Consider the following 16,715-nt stretch of genomic DNA (forward strand, 5'->3'; position numbering starts at 1 on the left):
TTTATTTGTATGTATTATAAAAAATAAATTATATATTTTACTACATATATATATATATATATATATATATATATATATATATATGTATATATGGGTACTCTTCTTTTAAGGCTTGAATATTTATATATACCTTTAATTTTTATTTAATAACAATGTGTGATATTGGTTTGATAGGGTTGGCTGTTATGGGCCAGAATTTAAGTTTGAATATTTCGAGCAAAGGTTTTAAAATAGGTGTTTATAATAGGACATATGAAAGAACGGAGGAAACTCTGAAAAGAGCAAAAGAAGAGAATTTAGTTGTTTATGGTTATAAAACACTAGAGGAGTTGATAAATAATTTGAAAAAGCCAAGGAAAATTATTTTATTAATAAAAGCAGGTCCAGCTGTAGATGAAAATATTAGTAACATATTAAAATATTTTGAAAAAGGTGATATAATAATTGATGGTGGGAATGAATGGTATATTAATTCAGAAAGAAGAATAAAATTATGTAAAGAAAAGGATGTAGAATATTTGGCAATGGGTGTAAGTGGAGGTGAAGCAGGTGCAAGATATGGTTGTTCATTTATGCCTGGTGGATCTAAATATGCATATGATTGTGTAAAAGATATATTAGAAAAATGTTCAGCTCAAGTAGGAAATTCTCCTTGTGTTACTTATATAGGTCCAGGTTCTTCAGGTAATTATGTCAAAATGGTACATAATGGAATAGAATATGGAGATATGCAATTAATATCAGAAAGTTATGTTATTATGAAAGATATATTAAAATATGATAATAAAAAATTATCAGAAGTTTTTAATAAATGGAATGAAGGTATATTAAATTCATATTTAATTGAAATTACTGCAAATATTCTTGCAAAAAAAGATGATTTAACAAATAATTATTTAGTTGATATGATATTAGATATTGCTGGGGCAAAAGGAACAGGGAAATGGACTATGCTTGAAGCCACTGAAAGAGGTATCCCATGTCCAACTATGTGTGCTGCTTTAGATGCACGTAATATAAGTGTATTTAAAGAATTAAGAACTAAAGCAGAATCAAATTTTAATAAAGATAATATTGTTATTGATCAAAATGAAGATTTAAATGATTTTGAAAATGATCTATTAAATGCTCTTTATTGTTGTAAAATTATTTCATATACTCAAGGACTTTTCCTTTTAAAACAAGTTTCTGAAGAAATGGATTGGAAATTAAATCTAGGTGAAATTGCTAGAATATGGAGAGGTGGGTGTATTATTAGAGCTGTTTTCTTAGATCGTATAGCAAATGCATATAAAAATAATCAAAAATTAGAATTATTATTCCTAGATAAGGAATTCTCAGATGATATTAAAAATAAATTACCATCCTTAAGAAAAATTGTTCTTATGGCTACAAAATATTCTATACCAATTCCAGCCTTCTCAGCTAGTTTGGCATATTTTCAAATGGTAACATCAAAAAATTTACCTCTTAATTTAGTACAAGCACAAAGGGATTATTTTGGATCACATACATATAGGAGAACAGATCGTGAAGGTAATTATCACACCTTGTGGTAATAATAAATATACATATAAATATTTTATTTTATTTTCGAAGAAAATCAGACAATAATATTTTACTACTATCTATACATATACACATACACATACACAATTCAGCAACCATAAAAAAAAAATATATATATATATATATATATTTATGTGCTCTTTATTAATATAATATTTTAATCTTCTTATTATATAATCAAATGACAAAGACAAAAGTAACATTTATTTAAACCTTTATATTTCATACATATAATATATTTTTATTTTTATTATTTTTATTTTTATTATTTTTATTTTTTTTCATTTTTATAACATTCAAAACACATGGATAAAAATATAAAATTATAAAATTTGTCATACAACATTATATTAAACAATATAATCAAATTGTTTAAAAAATTATATGTAGATCAATTGTAATGTTGTAATTTTTTTAATTTATAATAACGTATAAATATAAATATATATATATATATATATATATATATATATATATGTATATGTATTTTTTTTTATTTTTATAATATTAATAATGTCTTTTTCACATTACTATGTTGTATTGAGAAAAAAAAAAAATAATAATAATAATATAATAAAAAAAAAAAAAAATTAAATATTTTATTTTTATTTTTTTTTTTTTTTTTAAAAAAAAAAAAAAAAAAAAAAAAAAAAAAAAAAAAATAAAAAAAAAAAAAAAAAAAAATTTTTTTTTTTTTTTTTTTTTTTTTTTTTTTTTTTTTTTTTTTTTTTCTTTGTTCAATACATATAGACTTATTATTAATTCTTTTTTTGTTTTTTATTTTGATTTTTTTTTAAATAGATAAAATTACATAATTTTATTTGATTATTATTTATGTGCTTATATGATTTGATGATATAGATTATCCTTACAAATTGTTAATAATTATTATATACATAATATTAATTTATATGTCAATAACTTTTGTTTATACCAACTTGACAAGAAATTAAAAAAAAATATATATCATTAGAAGTAGTACTTTTTTTTTTTTTTTTTTTTTTTTTTTTGTTTTTTATAAATATGGATAACTTATTTTATTATATGATAATTCAAAATGATAGAATACAACCTATTATTGTAAGACAACCACAGACAGTAATAATACACAGTCAACCCCAATTGCCTATAACATTAGACTTACCACCTCAAAATATTATTTTAAAAAATGACGATCCACAACCAATTATAGTGAGACAATCTAATCCAAATATCATAATAGAGAAATCACAAAACGATTTTTATAACAATCCAAATTTCCATATAGGATTAAATGATAAGGCAAATTCAATATCGGGTATAAATAATACCAATATAAAGGAAACACCAATAAAGGATAATATGATTGAAGATATGCAAAATATAAACAATGGTGACACACAATTTTATTATAATAATCAAAATGTTATAAATGATAATAATGTTTTACCCACACCTTATAACTATGTAAATAATGGTGTATTTAATAAGGAAAATAATTATGATCCATACAATTTTACGTTATATTCAAATAAATGAATATGATAATAAATGGAAATATGATGATTTATATGAATATTTGTTTTTTTTTTTATGTTATAATTTAATATGTTCCTTCACTATTTCGGTTTTTTTTTTTTTTTTTTTTATTTTTTTTTATCTATTTTGTCTCTAAGTCTTTATATAGATAAAAGTGAGTATAAATTGTTTTACGTTTTAAAATATTCTCTTACCATTTTTTTTTTTTTTTTAGAGACTAAAAAAGTGATAATTAAAAAAAATACATTAAAAAAAAAAATATGAATACCTTATCGAAAACATTTAAAATCTATTAAAATATTTCCAATTAATGATTTACAAAAGAATATATAAGAATTATTCGTAATTATTAAAATTCATTTTAATCATAAATAAATATAAAATTTTTGAATATAATTTTTAAACTTGAATTAAAATTATTTAAAAGGTTCTTTTATTTACTAATTGTTATATATAAATTTATAAAAGGGGAGAAAAAACAAAAAAAAAAAAAAAAAAAAAAAAAAAAAAATAGTAAAGAAATGTAATGGAAGGAAAAGAAATATAAAGAAAAACAATATATTATTCTAATCGGTTTTACTAATTTTTTTATTTTTTTTTTTTTTATTATTTCTAATTATATAATTTTATTTTTATTTTGTTTATCACATTAACTTTTTAATAATAACCCCAATTTTTCCTTTGATATATTTCAAGTTGTCTACTCATTTATTTGTCATTTACATAATATTTTTATTTATACTGGTCATTACTGGGCGGTTCATATCTGTTACTATAGTCTCTTGACATGTGTCCACATTTTGTACATAATTTGGGGGTGCTTCATTTTTAACAACAACATTAGGATTTGATTGTTTAACAAAAACTGAAGTTGGAGGATTATTTTTGACAACAATATTGGAGGGTGGTTGATTTAGTACCATTGCTGGTTGTGATTCATTTTGAACAACTACCGTTGTAGGCATCTGTACTAAAATAGGAGAAGGTAGTAATTGGTTTTTTACATATATAGGTGGTAACGGTTCAAAATATATAGGCTGACTATAATGTTGTGATATATGATCACTGGGAAATGATTGAGGAATTACAGCATTGTTATTAGGAACATACATTTGGAAAGGTTGCATTGACACAACATTTATTTTGTTATCTAATTGGGGCACAAAATTAAAAGGATGCATTTTATAAACAATTTTGCAAAAATTAAATAAAATAATATAAAATATTTATATAAATTGAAAATCAAATTATTTATATAATTAAACAAATATAATTTCAGACATAAAGGAATAACGTAAATAAAAGTTAATGTAATATAATAAACAAAAATAAATAAAAATGTATTAAATAAAATTTAATTATACAACATCAGTCAAAAAAAAAAAAAAAAAAAAAAAAAAAAAAAAAAGAAGAATAAATATAAAAAGAAAAATACAAATATTTTATATATGTATACTTGTTTTCAATTTACTCAATGATAATTAATATAAAAATATAAAAAAATAATTATATAACAAAAATATTCAAGCTATAATAATATTATAAACAAATAAATGGACAGTTTATATATATATATATATATATATATATGTATATATTTATATTTATTATTTTTTTTTTTTTTTTATTTATCATAATGTTAATAAAGGTTAAATAAATTATGAACGCGACTAGCTTTATTATATATAAAAGTACACATTGTAAGGAAGTTTTTCTTTTTTTTCACTCATATGTATATATATATATATATATATATATTTACATTTCACCTGAACAGGTCAGAATTACCTTGTATATGCATATAACATCAGGAATAATATTTTTATATTTTTTATAAATCTATATAAGACAATATAAACTATATGATTTTTTCAATATTATAAAACAACATACAAAATGTTATTACACAATTTTCTTTTTTTTTTTTTTTTTTTGGAATATTCATATGTTATTTTTATAAGGATTGAGGATTAATTTTTATTTATATAATAATCATAAATATAAATAAAAAAATTGCATAGCTATAAATAAAGGAATATGGAATAATACCTTTTTATATTAATATGATTAAATACTTGCATAGCTATAAATAAAGGAATATGGAATAATACCTTTTTATATTAATATGATTAAATACCATAAGGAAATATACTTATATATCATATTATTTGCTTTTGATATGTATTAAGGAACAAGAAAATAAGAAAATATAATATATTTTTTCCTACATTTTTGTGTTTATTATTATCATTTTAATTTACTTATTATTGCTAATAATATATAATGTCATAATAAGAAGATATAAGGATATATATATATATATTATTATATTTATTGTTCTTATTCGTAAAATAGGATAATATATTTTATATTTCATTAAATTTTTGGTAGATATAAGTTGTAATAAAGTAAAATGGCAAATGGAAAAAAACATAAATATATATATATATATTTATATATATCATTATTGTAGAGTGTAAATCTATTACAAAAAAAAAAAAAAAAAAAAAAAATTAAATATTAATTAGGAATGAACAAACATGTATAAATATAAATAAAACTAATTTTAAACAGACATTGTATTGTTATGTAAAATAAAATATATATATTTATATTATAGCGTAATTTCATATTAGGCTTTTATTGATAAAAATGCTTAATTGGGTTAAAAAAAAAAAAATAAAAGTTTATACATATATATATATATATATATTAATATCTTTGATGTATAGTACTTCTTTTTTTATTACTATATATTTGGTAAGAACCAAAATGATATTTTTATGATTATATGCATTTATGTAAGATATTATTATCGTTTCTATAAGAAATATGTCTTTTTTTGTTTTTTTCTTATGTACATCCTTATTTTACCATATTGGTAAATATTTTGACCTTTCTGATTGGGCACAATTTCTCTTTTAATAATTAAACTTGACTTTTTTATCATATTCTCTAAAGAATTCTCTCATTTTATTAAAATCATTGGGATCCATTTTATTAAAGACATTATTTGTCTTAAGATCTTCCTGTAATATTGGTAAAGTGAGGTATTTAATATTTTTATTATTTCTTCTATTTAATATTATGTGTGTGTTTTTGTTTTCCCTAATATTTTTTAAATATGGTTCAATGGTAGGGCAAGATCCTTTAATTTCTGTACAGTATTCCACGAGTTTGTTAATAATATTATTATCATTTATATGATATTTATTGAGAAGTTTTCCATAAAATTCATGTTTCGTTAATTTTTCATTATGTATATAAATACTTGGAATTAATTTCTCTCTAAAATGAAAATTCGGAATTTCTTCATTAAAAAATTTAATTATTTGTATAGTTATATTATCCTTAGATCCCGATAGAAGTGCATAATCGAGAATATTAATTACGGCGTCGCTTAATGTATGTCTGTTCATACAATCATAAGTAAATTTAGCAACGTCATTCCAGGATAACATTTCGAATAATCCATCACATCCTAAAAATAGTATATCATCACAGTTTGCATAAAATATTTTTATATCAGGTATACAACTTATCATGGTTTCATGAGGATTATAAGGACAGTCGGATTTTATTTTATAATTCTGGAAAAAAATTATATATATATATATATATATATATATATATATATATATATATATATGTAAATTTATTTATTTTTATTTTTTTATATGACATATACATAATCTCTTATTCATAAAAAATTTTCATATTTTACTTTGTCTCCAAATGAACGGGATACACCTATATATCCAAGTATTCTTCCATTTTCAACAAAACCTCCAATTTTATATATCCTTTCTTTTTCTTTTTTATTATAAGGTTTATGATCTTCACTTAATGAAATAAATGATCCATCCTTTTTAATAAGCATTGCTCGGGAATCTCCTGATATTAATAGAAATATATATCATTACATATAAATTAAATACATATGAAATAAAATGTATATATTTTTTCATATTTATTAATTTACCCAAGTTGCAAATATATAGCTTAAAAAAATCCTTGTTCATAATTTTTTCGATTATAGCAATTATTGCTAAGGCATATGGAATAACAACAAAACGTTAAAATATATTTTTACAAATTATATAATGATGTATTTTCATGATTAATATGTTTACACATATACATATATATATATATATATACTTATTAGTGTTTAATTCAAATAAAATGAATTCATAATGTTTACCTGTTGATCCATTATGAGCGAAATTACTATCTAAAATAGGAAAAGAAAAATAAAATAATAAATGTACAACTCAATTAAAATACATACATACATATATATATTATAAAGGTCAAATATGAACGTACTTAATATTTCATTGTCCATCTGTATACAAGCATTAGTTATATTGTTAACATCCAACGTTGTACAATTACCTAAAGGAAAAAAAATATATATATATATATATATATGTGATTTATTTTTTCTCACGTTTTTTTTCGACAAAAGTTTTTTATATAAATATTATATATTTATAACTATTTAAAATAACCAATAAAATCAGCTATGTTCCTTGCGCAATATAAGGCTGTTTCTTTTCCTATATGACTACCCAATGAAAATGCACATTATATAAATATAAATAAATAAATAAATATATATATATATATATTAAAAAATATATTTATAAAAAAAAAATTATCAAAATTATTTATTATATTATAATATATTCATTATTGTATTCCTTCATAATGGTTTGTATTTTATGTATACCCATCAAAAATGGTGCACATCCTTAAATTTGTAAAGAAAAAAAAAAAGAAAATAATATTAAAATATATCATTAGAATAATAATTTCATCTGTTAATCAAGATAAATGTTCAATTATTCAAATATATTCTAACATAGGCACATATATATATATATATGTGTGTGTATTAATATATATTTATGTATAAATCGATAAGGATCTAATAACATACCTACAGGATGGAAAATTTTTAAGAGACGCCAAAATAACCGTTGCCTAATAATTAAAAAAAAAAAAAAAAATACATATATGCATAAATATATATATATGTATATATTTATTTATTTATATTTTATCGTAATATTCCCGTATTTTTATAAGAGAACATAAATTTTTTTTTTTTTTTTTTTTTAACACTTTGATTAAATGCAATTAAAGAAAATATAAAGGGACCTATGTATGGTTATTATATTATTTATTCAATCACAATACATTATATAATTATATGAAATATGTATCATGAAAAATATGAATTATTATATATATTACATCTTCTTCCGTGGCACGATATCCTTGCATAGTTCCAGCACAGACATGGGTATACCAACTGACGATTTCAGATATCTCTTTTGTACTTATTAAATTAATCTTATTCATATTTATGCTTTACATTCGGAATAATATAAATTACTTATAATATTTTGTAAGTGTACAAAAAGAATGTTTTTATTTTTTTATTCTTTTTATTTTTGTAAAAATTTGCGTAACTCTATATTTTAAAATAAATGATAACTGGAATGAAATAAAAATAAAGATAGAAATAAAAATAAAGATAGAAATAAAAATAAACATAAACATAAAAATAAAGACGTTTTTTATTAGTTGTTATATGATTTTATTTATTTTTATATCATTTTATTTTTTAGTATATATATATATATATATTTTTTTTTTTTTTTTTTGCGTAATATATATATTACATACTTGTTGGAGCTACATTTCCGTATTACACGATGAAAAAGAAAAAAGCACTTTTCTTTTTTATGTTTAATACACAAATGAAGTGTAAGTATTAAACCCCTCAAAAAAAAAAAAAAAATATATATACATATATATTATATACAAATATATTATATTATATATTAATGCTTATACCAAAACTATTGTACGATTAATATAAAATTGTATCATTTAATTTTTTTTTGTTAATTCTTTCTATTAAACATATTTTTGTCTAAAGACATAAAATTTGTGAAATATTCACATTAAATTTTGTAAACAAATATTAATTAATATATAGACAATGTACACATTTTGTTCTTAAATTTAAAAATATATATATATTATAACATAATACATTAAATATAAATATATGATTAGAATTTTATCGTATGTATATATTTATATTATCCGCCACATTTAATAAAAAATTTTATATTTGTATTTTTTTATTTCTTATCCTTCATTCATTTATTTACTTATTTATTTTAATTTACTACTTTTTAGGGTCATATATAATTAAATTTTAAGGTATTAAAAAAATTTCTTTTTACAAAAAAAAAAAAAAAATCAAAAAACAAAAAAAAAAAAAGATAACATATTAATTTCTTCAAATTACTAAAAATTAAATATATCCGTTATATTCAAAATTTACAAAATTGTATGAAAAAAAAAAAAGGAAAAACATCAAAAAAATAAAATAAAAGAATACAAAATTGCACACATAAGGTGAAAATATAAAATTAAAAAAAATATATATAATATATATATATATATATATATATACTGAACACCATGTCAAACAATATTGATAATAATATTCTTATTGGAAATCACATATTTTTTTAATTATAATAATGTGTATCCCTTCATATAAGTATAAGATATATATCGGGTATATTTTCATAAAATTATATGTTAGCTTGTATATTAGAATCACAAGAACATTATTCTACATTTTTGTAATACGAATGTTTTATAAAATATTTATATTTTTACAATATTATTATATAATTATATTTTATTTGGTTTGAATTTTTTTTTTTTTTTTTTCCCCCTCTCTATCTTTCTATTAATTTAAATCTGTTAATTATATCTTACAAACTAAAATCAGTAGATACATTTTTATCGCATCGTTCTGAGGTAAACCAGCTTATATACTTAACAGAAGAAAAGGTAATTTGATTTTTTAGTCTTTTTTCATATTCACACAATTGTTCCATAAACCCAATATTGGGGCATATATTTTTTTTCCCCATTATGAAATTAAAGGCTTCATTAAGACCAAAGTTCTAGAAAATTAATTATATAAATAAATAAATATATATATACATATATATATATATATTTTATTTATTTATTCATATATTTATGACATGCTTATATATAAAACAAAAGAACAATATATAATATTTATGATACATAAATATAAGGTTAATAACCTGTTTTCCAATTAAATATGCAATGGATATTGTTGATGATCGACTAATTCCATGACTAAAAAAAAAAAAAAAAAAATATATACATAATATAATACTTTCCATCAAATTTATTTTTATTTTTATTTTTTTTTTTTTTTTTTTCCTTTTGCACCTAATTAAATATCTTACCAACAACAAATAAGTACTGATTGTTCTTTAGTTATATATGAATGAATAAAATTATTCGATTCGTCAAAATATGATGATATATTTTCTAAACCTATATCCTCCAAATTAATTCTTAAAATTTCATATCCATCTGGTATTTTATACTCAGGATATTCAAAATAGGTACAACATATAACCACCGCTTTAATATTATTTTTTTTAAGATTTTCTACATTATCTATATCATTTTTTTTACCCAAATATAAATATGGTATTATTTGAATCATTTAATTATATGTTATATAATAAGCCCAAAAAAAAAAAAAAAAAAAAATTAAAAATAAAAATAAACAAAATTATTAATATAAATATGTACAATAAAATATGAAAAATATAAAATAAAATATATATAAAAAAAGTAATATATATAATAATATATATAAACAAGAAAAAAGAAAGAAAATTAATAAAAAAGGAAAATTTTAATATATATTATTAATATATATTTATTATTATTATATATATAATTATTAGGATATTATAAAATTTACTGGGGTCAACGAAATTTAGGTTCGCATATAACATTCAATGATATATTAAATCTTCAAAAAGTACTAAAAAAAAAAAATAATAATAAATAAATAAATAAATAAATAAACGTACATAATAACATTATTATAAAAAATATATATTATTATTTTAATATATATTATTATATTGTAAAGATCATATTTAATATATATTATTATATTATATATATATAATATAATAAAAACATAAAAAAATATATATATTTTATATGTACATTAAAAAGGGGAAAAAAAAAAAAAATAGTAAATATAAATATATTATATATATAAATAATTATATATATATATATATATAATATGTATATATAGCTAAAAAATATATATATTATTATCTAGCGAAAATATATATTAAATTATATAAATATAGCTGAAAAAAAAAAAAAAAAAAAAAAAAATATTATAATATATTAATGTTATAAATTATTTATAAAAAACATGATGTTTATATATAAGACAATTTATTTAAACAAACTTTAAGTAGATCCTTAATCTCATGTGGTAAAATTGATACATTTATATTTTTGTAATTATAATATATATAATGTATATATTTTTTTATATTGAAATGAGGAAAATTATTGCTATTCTCCTATAAAATAAATACAATAAGGTACTTTATTATCATAGGTTTTCATTTATCATAAAAATAATTTTAAATTAAATAAATAATTCATTTTAAACTTATATATATATATATATATATATATATATATATATATATATATATGTATGTATGTATGTATTTATTTATTTGTTTAATATTTCTTTTTTTTGAAATGTTAGAATTGAATTATTTCTTTCATTATCCTTAATTAATATTGAGAAAATAAATGTATAAAAAATATTTCTCTTAATTGTGAACATATGCAAATATATGTAAGATATATGAATGTATTTATATCTCAATGTTTTATTGTTATTTAATAAGATAAAGATATTATATATAAGGACAAGCGTATCTTCATATTTATTATTATTATTTTTTTTTTTTTTTTGCGCATTTACTAACAAAATGAATAATGAAAATATAAAAGATACAACGGATGAAAATGAGGAGTTAAAAGTTCTCTTAAAAAATGTATTTAATCATTAAAAAAAAAAAAAAAAAAAAAAAAATAAAATAAAATAAAATAAAATAATTATGTATATAATGTGTATAAAAGTATTAGATCATATATGTCCTAAAAATATCATTCCATATATATATATATATATATATGTGTTTATTTATTTAATTGAATTATACATATAAAATAACAACCGTTTATTAAATAAAATAGCTTTATATAAATAATCATTATAATTTATAGTCCTACTTTTGTAATTCTACATATAATATAATATTTTTTTTATGAACAGATAAAAGAATATTTAAAAAAAGTACACAGAAATCAAAATAAAATACTTAAATTATTTTATGATCATGAAAAACTAATATAGGGAGTTATACAATTTTATATTTTTAGGTCTTTTAAATGAAAGCATTGAGAAAAAAAAAAAAATGAACCAATTATATAATAATAAATAAAAAAAGAGAAGTTTCTACTTATATATTTTTTTAATATATTCATATGTAAAATAATATCTTTAACATAATATATATGTATATATACTTGTTTATTGAACATTTTTCCATTTTTTTAAAAAGAAAATCAACTTCATATATAACATAAATAAATGTTATCATTAAAATGTTCTTAATTTTATTTTTTCTTTAATTTTTAAAAAATGTTCAGATTTCATTGTAATGTAGTTTTTTTTCAAATTCCTTATATATAAATAATAAATACTTAAATTTTTTGTAAACAGAGATTAAAAAAAAAAAAAAAAAAAAAAAAAAATTTTAAATAAAATGACTTCAAAATAAATATATATGTATATATATATATATATATATATATATATATATATATATTTCTTTTATGTCTTGTAAAGTTAAAATAATATCAAACATTTTTTATAATGAAAAATATACATTAAAATATAGAAAAAAAAAAAAAAATTTTTTCTTCTTTTTTTATATAGTTTATATATTTTTATTACTTTTCCTACTAATAATTTAATATATATAAAAAAAAAAAAAAAAAAAAAAGGCTTAATATAAATACAAAATAAGAAAAATAGATCTTTCTATTATTATTAAAATATTAAAAGGTAATATATATATTATGCAATTTTATTAAGTTCTAAAAATATATTAATATAAAAATAGAACAAATTAATATTCAAACACACACATAAATATAAAGATATATATATAAAGATACAATAAAGTGTTCGAATTAAAAAAAAAAAAAAAAAAAAAGAAAAATAATAAATCCTTTTATAATTCTAATGGGATTTATCCTTTTGGGGATATAAGGAAAAATATTTCTTATAATTAATATATAAATGGAAAAAAAAAAAATATATATATATATATATAATAATTAAGTTAATATTTTTATAGAAAGGTTCTTTTTGAATATATCATTATGGCAGTGGTAAAATATACATATGTATAAAAAATTACACAAACATAATATATATATATATTATATGTTGTTGAAATATTCTTTTTTTTTTTTTTTTTTTTTTTTTTTTTTTACATATATGTAATATGTAGTATGGTAAAATATCTTACTGGAACGAGCGATATACAAAGTAATAGATTTATATGATTAAATTATTATACTATTCTTATCAACAATTATATATACCTTCTGATTTGTATTTAATTTTATTATTTTATTTTATTTTTTTAAAGTGAAGAAGAGCAATTTGATTGGCACCAAAGGTGGTATGGAGTAAAGCATATTTTTACAGAGCTTGAAATAAAAAATGATGCAAGCATTTTAAATATAGGATGTGGAACATCAAGTAAAAGGATTTAATATAAATATATTTATACATTAATATATATATATATATATATATATATATATATATATATATGTATTATTATTTTTTATGCTTTTAAAGAATTTAGTGAAGAAATGCTAGATAGTGGCTACACAAATATAACCAACATAGATGCATCATCTGTATGCATAAAGAAAATGCAAGAAATATATAATGATAAACCCAACTTAAAATGTAATAATATATATATATATATATGTATATGTATATCACTTATTCATAATTTAACATTATCTATTATTATTATATTATTTGTCTTTATATTTTTTCAAACATATATATATTAGTGTATATAATATATTTATATATTAATTGTTATATTATCCTTTTTGTAGACATATTAATGAATGTGTGTGATATGAGAGAATTTAAAAATGAAGAATTTGATTTAGTTATAGATAAAGCATGTCTAGATTCCATAGTAGTAATAATACTTGCATCTTATAAATACATATTTTATCAAAGATTATTATTTTTTTAAATATATATTTATATTATCATCACCTTTTTTATTATATTTTTAAATAATCCTTTAATAATTTATAATGGATAAAAAATTTTATTTAATATATATATAAGGAGGATAGGCAAAAAGGATAAAATTATTTTATTTTTCTATTCTTACAGTGTTCAGAAGATTCTTTAAAGAGTATTGAAGAGATGTTATCCGAAGTGTCTAGAATATTAAAGTAAGACTTAAAATATATGTATATCTATATATATATATATATATATATATATATATACATATATGTGTTAATATTTTGTTTTTTTAGGTCTAATGGTATTTTTGTTATTATATCACATGCACAACCAGCATATAGACTTGTATATTTACAGGTGAAAATTTATAAAAAAGGGAAAATAAAAAAAACTACACACTTTCTTTGACATTTAATATATATATATATATATATATATATATTGAATGTATAATGTTGAAGAAAACATTTTTTCAATATTCATTTCTATACATTTTAATATTTTTTTTATATTTAGAAAGAGGATTATAATTGGGATATAACAGTTAAGACTGTTCAACGTCCCATGCTAGGAATAGTAGGTAAATTAGAAAGAAAAAAAAAAAAAAATATATATATATATATAATTAATGTCATAAAATATTTTGTAACATTGTATTATTTTTATAAATAATTTATTATTTTAGCTCCACCTGTGGATGATAATTTACACTATATATATATTTGTAAAAAGCAAGATACAAGCAAATAATAATAAAAAAAAAAAAAAACCTATGTTTTTATAAAAAATACTCAGTATTTTATTAAATAAATTATTTTGGACCTATCATAATTATTACATTATTTTCTTATTGTTCTGTTTCTTTTTTTTTTTTTTTGCACATTTGTTAATAACTATTAAAATATTATTAAAATTGATATAGTAATATATCAACATATTATATATATATATATATATATATATATATATATATTTATATTTTTTTATATGTTTTTTTTTGATGAAACATAAATTTTATATAATTAAAAATGAAATATCATGTAAAAAAATATAGTACATGTGTATATGTTTATGAATATATACAACAAGGTTAGAATATTATGTAAGTCATTTTCAGGTTGATCTAGAAGCTCTTATAAAATAATATATCCAAAGAAAAAAAAAATAATAATTCGATATAATTTTACAATTTATTAAATTGTATATGCATATAGGTATACATTATGAGATAATTAAAATGTTTATTCCGTATACAAGAATTTAAATATTTAATTATTAAAATTTATAAAGTTTAAGGGTTTAAGTATATAATATTGTATTATATATATATATATATATATATATATATATATATTATTTTTTTCTTTGGGTTAAGGGTTATTCAAATGTTTTTAGCTACTAATGGTCCATGTACATACAAAATTATTTTACACCTATATGCATAATTAATAATAATATATATATAGAATAATTATAAGGATTAAAAAATGAAATAATAAGAAATAAAAATTAGTCTAACAAATAAGCCTTTTATGGAACTGGAGAGAATTATTATTTCTATATTTCAACATGTTAATTTTTTTCTTTTTCATAAAAATATAAATTAAAAAGATAAATGAACAAAGTATGTATAATATCCAAATAGAACTTTATTATTTATTTATTTTGAAATATATATATATATATATATATTTCTACTATTAGATATTTCATACAACCAGTAAATATATATATATATAAAGAAGGGATGCACACAAATATGTAAATATAAAAAACAGGATTAAAATGTTTTAAGGTTTATACTTTAGTTGATTGTCATATGTACAGTAATTATTACATACTCTCTGTATTTACACTTTATTACATTTAATACTTATATAATTTATTTTTTTTTTTTTTTTTTTTTTTTTTGTTCCTTCATATTTTATTTGTAATCTAATATATAAAATATATGCTCTTTTTAAATTGTAAAAGTTATATTAAAGAAAAAAAAAATTATATATTCACATTTATATCATATTATATATAATCTTTATCTTCACAACATGTTGAAGGCAACATTTTTTTTTATGAATGATTCTTGGGTTTTTTTTTTATTTTTTATTTTTTTATAATTTAATAGTGCAATTATATTATTTTTTCTAAAATTAAATAGTGCAATTATTTTATTTTTATTATTTGTTACCTGAATTATTAGATCGAACAATATATTATCTTAAGCTTTTTTTTTTTTCTTTTTTTTTCAGAATTAATATAATATATGTGTATAAAATATAAATATATATATATATATATATATATAATTATAATATATATATTTATATATATTATGATTTTATATATATTTTATCTA

At 17.7% G+C, this 16,715-nt stretch overlaps 6 protein-coding genes across 7 annotated transcripts; 3 read left to right on the forward strand and 3 right to left on the reverse strand.

Annotated features, from left to right (window-relative positions):
* Positions 1-152: 152 nt before the first annotated feature.
* On the forward strand, positions 153-1,559 carry PGSY75_1454700 (putative 6-phosphogluconate dehydrogenase, decarboxylating; the record flags this gene model as incomplete). Its single annotated transcript, XM_018788230.1, has 1 exon — positions 153-1,559. The coding sequence occupies one exon, from the start codon at positions 153-155 to the stop codon at positions 1,557-1,559; it is 1,407 nt and encodes a 468-aa protein (XP_018639602.1).
* A 1,033-nt stretch (positions 1,560-2,592) lies between these two features.
* On the forward strand, positions 2,593-3,087 carry PGSY75_1454800 (hypothetical protein; the record flags this gene model as incomplete). Its single annotated transcript, XM_018788231.1, has 1 exon — positions 2,593-3,087. The coding sequence occupies one exon, from the start codon at positions 2,593-2,595 to the stop codon at positions 3,085-3,087; it is 495 nt and encodes a 164-aa protein (XP_018639603.1).
* Positions 3,088-3,806: 719 nt separating this feature from the next.
* PGSY75_1454900 (hypothetical protein) lies at positions 3,807-4,268 on the reverse strand (the record flags this gene model as incomplete). Its single annotated transcript, XM_018788232.1, has 1 exon — positions 3,807-4,268. One exon carries the CDS (start codon positions 4,266-4,268, stop codon positions 3,807-3,809), a length of 462 nt encoding a protein of 153 aa, XP_018639604.1.
* Positions 4,269-6,008: 1,740 nt separating this feature from the next.
* PGSY75_1455000 (putative protein phosphatase) lies at positions 6,009-8,457 on the reverse strand (the record flags this gene model as incomplete). The annotated part of the gene is made up of 9 exons (XM_018788233.1): positions 6,009-6,677; positions 6,812-6,981; positions 7,070-7,135; positions 7,292-7,321; positions 7,417-7,485; positions 7,602-7,657; positions 7,823-7,843; positions 8,033-8,076; positions 8,350-8,457. The coding sequence occupies 9 exons, from the start codon at positions 8,455-8,457 to the stop codon at positions 6,009-6,011; spliced, it is 1,233 nt and encodes a 410-aa protein (XP_018639605.1).
* A 1,439-nt stretch (positions 8,458-9,896) lies between these two features.
* On the reverse strand, positions 9,897-10,675 carry PGSY75_1455100 (putative protein tyrosine phosphatase; the record flags this gene model as incomplete). Its single annotated transcript, XM_018788234.1, has 3 exons — positions 9,897-10,091; positions 10,242-10,296; positions 10,410-10,675. The coding sequence occupies 3 exons, from the start codon at positions 10,673-10,675 to the stop codon at positions 9,897-9,899; spliced, it is 516 nt and encodes a 171-aa protein (XP_018639606.1).
* A 2,777-nt stretch (positions 10,676-13,452) lies between these two features.
* Positions 13,453-15,112, forward strand: PGSY75_1455200 (putative methyltransferase; the record flags this gene model as incomplete). 2 transcript variants are annotated; one of them, XM_018788235.1, is made up of 9 exons in its annotated part: positions 13,453-13,461; positions 13,584-13,621; positions 13,725-13,837; positions 13,940-14,053; positions 14,215-14,303; positions 14,507-14,568; positions 14,656-14,719; positions 14,879-14,942; positions 15,048-15,112. In XM_018788235.1, the coding sequence occupies 9 exons, from the start codon at positions 13,453-13,455 to the stop codon at positions 15,110-15,112; spliced, it is 618 nt and encodes a 205-aa protein (XP_018639607.1). The 2 variants fall into 2 exon arrangements, with proteins under 2 accessions (XP_018639607.1, XP_018639608.1); XM_018788236.1 differs by having other exon boundaries at positions 14,215-14,300.
* Between the last annotated feature and the right edge of the window lie 1,603 nt (positions 15,113-16,715).

This window comes from Plasmodium gaboni, chromosome 14 (assembly GCF_001602025.1).
Source record: "Plasmodium gaboni strain SY75 chromosome 14, whole genome shotgun sequence".
In the NCBI taxonomy this organism is placed as follows: Eukaryota; Apicomplexa; class Aconoidasida; order Haemosporida; family Plasmodiidae; genus Plasmodium; species Plasmodium gaboni.